The sequence below is a fragment of the Ipomoea nil genome, unplaced genomic scaffold (assembly GCF_001879475.1).
Source record: "Ipomoea nil cultivar Tokyo-kokei standard unplaced genomic scaffold, Asagao_1.1 scaffold1149, whole genome shotgun sequence".
NCBI lineage: Eukaryota > Viridiplantae > Streptophyta > Magnoliopsida > Solanales > Convolvulaceae > Ipomoea > Ipomoea nil.
In genome coordinates this window covers 2,911,093-2,916,143 of record NW_017617577.1, presented here as the reverse complement: position 1 = coordinate 2,916,143, position 5,051 = coordinate 2,911,093, and the positions used below count along the sequence as shown (strand labels likewise).

The following is a 5,051-nucleotide window of genomic DNA, read 5'->3' as shown; positions in this document are numbered from 1 at the left end:
CAATATGACCTAAAAATGCTACATTGCTCTTCCAAAAGTCACACTTAGACAACTTTGCATAAAACTGGTTATCTCGCAAAGTCTGTAATACCTTCCTCAAGTGTTCTTCATGTTCTTCAAGACTTTTAGAGTATATCAAAATGTCATCGATGAATACCACTACAAACTTGTCCAAGTATGGTCGAAAAACTCTGTTCATTATGTCCATGAATACGGCAGGTGCATTTGTTAATCCAAACGGCATTACAGTAAACTCATAGTGCCCGTACCTCGTACGAAATGCCGTTTTGGGTATGTCTTTCTCAACCACCTTTAGTTGATGATAACCCGACCGCAAATCTATCTTCGAGAAAGTCCCTGCTCCTTTCAGCTGATCAAACAAATCATCAATGAGGGGTAAAGGATATTTATTCTTGATGGTTACTTGGTTTAATTCTCTATAATCGATACACAATCTTAGTCCACCATCCTTTTTCTTTACAAATAAAACTGGAGCACCCCATGGCGAAACACTATGCCTTATGTAGCCTTTGTCCAATAATCCTTGTATCTGCTCCTTCAGTTCTTGTAACACCCCCATTTCTTAAACTACATGAACTGTCGAAAATACATACAATTTTTTTTTTTGAAAACGAATGTGACTGCGGAAGCGAAAATAAAACTAAAAGAAAAGGAGAGTGCTACCGCCACGCTCAGGTATTTCTCTATACCCAAACGCTAAGGCTAAATTTACAATTTACAATAAACAACTCAAAATATGTATTAGTACAAAAACAACTAACAATTCAAATGTCTAACTAATAAATGATATCTCTAGGTGGTTCACTCATTCTCATGTCCAATGCTCATGCAAGAGTTCCTGCAAAAACAATTAAAGAATAGAAAACAAAGAAACACACAAATTCAGCATTAAGCTTGTAAGATCTACTTCACCCCGTAAAATATTTTGCACATAGCATGCAACACATAGGAGCAGATAGTTTGCATCTAGAATGACCCCTTAAACATTTTTATTCTCATCAACAAACCAATAATCTTTAATTTTAACCATTTAAAATACATATTGAGGAAATCACACATCCAAATACAAAAATATCCATAACAACTTCTAGCAAAACGACTAAGTCATTGCCTATCCATAATCCAAAAATCATTCAACCATTATTCTTTCCTCAAGATTCCCATATAACCTTTATCAACATTTCCATACACCCATAACCTCAAAACATTTCATAACATCCTCATTACTCAATTCCTTAAATCATAATCATAATATAATCACCAAAATAATTTCCAATAATAACCAAATAAAGTTTCCAAACTCTCAAAATAATAACCAAAGAGATCATTTCAATCTCTTAACATAACCTCAAAATAGTATTACCAAAGAGAGAATTCCAATCTCTCAATTTATCTCTTTCCAAGAGAACATCTTCCAATAATACATTTAAATTTCTCAAAATCAATCACACTTGATATATATAAATTGCCAAGAAGAAATGGGTACCGAATGGAGGATTTTCAAATTCTCAAAAAATAGATTTTCATAAACAGGGAGTTTTCACGACTCCCTAGTGAGTCAGCTTTTACATCACTGCTCACTCCTCAAAACAACAGGGAAGTTAATATAAAACCCCTAGTGAGTCAGTATATCTCAACTGCTCACTCCACAAAACAGAGAGTTTTTAGGCTCCCTAGTGAGTCGGTATATTCCAACCGCTCACTTCACAAAAACACCAGATGGCACCACTTTCCATTGACAAAATATATATATCTAAAACCTCAAAAGTTCACCACTTAAAGCAAAATCTTTCCACCCAAATAATACTTTCAACTTTACACCTGAATCTATAGCCTTTGTCCAATAATTCTTGTATCTGCTCCTTTAGTTCTTGCATCTCTTTGGGTGCCATTCTATATGGTGTCTTCGAAATTGGTTCGGTTCCTGGTACCAAATCAATCGAGAATTCCACCTCTCGGTCAGGCGGTATCCCGGGAATCTCCTCCGGAAATATATCTGGGAATTCTCTTACCACTGGAATTTTGTTGATCGCCTCCTCCTCTATGTTTAAATCTTTGATCATACACCAATAAGATTCATGGCCTTTTCCCACATACTTCTTCATCCTCTACATGGTCACCAATTTCACCTCTGGTTTGCTTGTAGTTCTCTTGTATGACACCCGTTTCCCATTGGTGCCTCTTAAAATCACCTTTTGTTCATCGCATATGATTTTGGCCTTAAACTTGCCGAACCAATCCATTCCTAACACCACATCTATATCCTCTAATTCAAACTGTATTAAGTCACCAGGAAAGTTTGTTTCGGAAATAACAATTGACAGGTTTTCATACATATCCTCACAAGTCATCATTCTACCCAATGCTATCTTTGCATTTATCTTTATCTTAGAGGTAGGCTCTATCCCCAGTTTGTTAACAAAAGTTGAAGATATAAATGAATTTGACGCACCCGAGTCAAACAATACGTACGCAGGTATAGAATTCACTAAGAATATATCTGAAACCACATCATTTGCTTTTGCTTGGGCTCTGTTCATAACAAGGATTCGTCCTTGCCCATTGCCACCATTTCTATTCTGGTTATAGTTGTTGCCATTCCCACCATTTCTATTCTAGTTATAGTTGTTGCCGTTCCCATTCTTGTAGCCGTTATTGTGATTTCCATTACCATTTCCACTTCTATTTACAGGATTGCCGGTTCTACTCCCATTCTGGTTACTTCTATTCATGTTCTGCCACTGATTTTGAGTATCTCCATTCTTCTTAGCATAACATTCATAGGCTCTGTGTCCCATCTTGTTGCAATTATAACATTTTACCAAATTTCCCTGACAATCTGTTCCAGGGTGGTCCCTCTTGCATATCTTGCAATTAAAGTGTCGGTCCCCCATTTGATTCCTTCTTACAAACCCCTGGCCTTGGCTTTGTCGATTCCTCCCATTATTGTTATTATTACCACTCCTTTGAAAATTCTGGTGTGGCTCCACAGGGTTAAACTTAGGTCGCCTGTTCTCTTGCTGGACATCTTCATCTATCTTCCTTTTGTTCCTCCCAATCGCGTCGTTCTGAATCTCTTGCACCCGATAATGCTTGGCTGCACTGTTATACGCCGCGAACAGGGTAGGGAATGTCATCGCAGATAAAATCTTCCGTGTCTCAAAATTTAATCCGTTAACAAATTTCTCAGCCTTACTAGGCTCATCTGGAACTAGAGCAGGTGCAAACTGTGCTAGTCCCAAGAACTTAGCATAATACTCTTGCACCGTCATGTTTCCCTGTCTAAGATGCAGGAATTCATCATATTTAGCCATCTTGACATGTGCTGGGTAGAACCTTTCTCTCATTTGCTCTTTGAAATTCTCCCAACCAAAGTCGAGTTGCTGGCGTAGTTCTGGTCCAACACTAGCCCACCAATTATCAGCCTCCTGCTGAAGGTAAAATGTAGCCGTGTCCACTCTTTGTTCCATTGGGCAGTTTATGGCATTAAACAACTTATCAAATGTGCGAATCCAGCCTTCCATGATGACAGGATCCTCTTGCCCTAAGAAGTTTGGAGGATGGCGTGATGCCACTAGTTTAGCCACGTCGTTCCCATTTTGATTGTTAAGCAATGCATTTCCCAAGACTTGGGTCAACTGAGTCAGCTGTTGCAATCCCTCGGCAAGCTGAGCATTAGTAGGGGCATTATTTCCTTGGGAACCTTGGTTCTCAACGTCCCTTCTGGGCGGCATAGTGACTCTCTGGACAAAAATAGGCATTCTTGTCACTAACACTCATCTAAGGGTATTTCTTACCCTAAAAATTTTAGATGCAAATAAGCACATAGGAGCAAAGCATACACAAATTTTTCAAGTTTCTTCTAATTCTTGCTCATATCTTTAATAAATCATAAAAAAAAATAACCACTTGTCTAGCAACCAAAGACTCACCAGAAAGATGCACACTTCCAGGGTGCAATAGCCACTGTTTTGTTTTTCAAAATTCTCATACTAATGATAAGTAGATTTCCAAATTAACACAGTCACAAGAACATTGAACACTTATACCAAATTCCATCAAGGAATCATATCTTCAAAATACCCTCTTTTCACATGCGGGTACCAATCAAAACACAAATAATTCTGGCCATACATTTCCAATTAGAAAGGCAAATGAAGTGAAACTCACATTCTCACCGCGGTTTCCTAGGTCTCTTCATTTTGATTTACCCTATCACCTAGGAAGGTCTTAAAATCGTAGGGCTCTAACATTTAGCTTGAATACCCCTTCACTTAATTTATTTATTTATTATTTATTTATTTATTTTAGGTCCTTAGTCAATCCTACTTCCTATACTCAGGATTTCACATCTTAAACATTCCAACTTAGTTTCTTATTTATAAAGGCTCGTAACCTAGGCTTTTATATCATGGCTTAACCTAGGCTCTGATACCAATTTGTAACACCCCCAAATTTAATTCTCAACGCCTACTATAAATAGACCAATAAAAATAGAAACTGCCTTGAATCGAATTCCTGAAGTACGCATACCACCGTTTAGAACTAAGTAATAATTCAACTTACAAAATAACTTTAAGTCCTTAATAATAATAAATGAGGGTGAAACCGCCACATCTAATCCAATAGACCAACACTGACTAGATGTAAGGCTCTAAACTATAACATTCAATCACAACTTAATCCAAAACTAAAGAAATACAATACGAATCAATAACTCCAAAACATCATAAACAAAACAGCTACTAAGTTCTAATGCGCGCTCTCAGCCAACAACTTACTCATTCACCTGCACAAATCACAAACAAGAGAAACACGAAACAATAAAATTAGCAAAACATTGCTAAGTAAGGTTTACTCTACCCTGGAAAACGGGTTTAATATAGTATATATTCACAATCCAAAACAATTAGCCACAAGGCTTAACAATTCTCAACTTCCACTTAACGCTTACTTCACATCACACTCCACATAGAGATTTAGGTTTCTCAACTTAAGATTTCAAATCAATTCTTTTCCAAATTACACGT

General features: G+C 37.1%; 1 protein-coding gene across 1 annotated transcript; it reads right to left on the bottom strand.

Annotated features, from left to right (window-relative positions):
* Positions 1–2,636: 2,636 nt before the first annotated feature.
* LOC109183675 lies at positions 2,637–3,782 on the bottom strand. Its single transcript, XM_019333730.1, has one exon. The coding sequence runs from the start codon at positions 3,780–3,782 to the stop codon at positions 2,637–2,639; it is 1,146 nt and encodes a 381-aa protein (XP_019189275.1).
* Between the last annotated feature and the right edge of the window lie 1,269 nt (positions 3,783–5,051).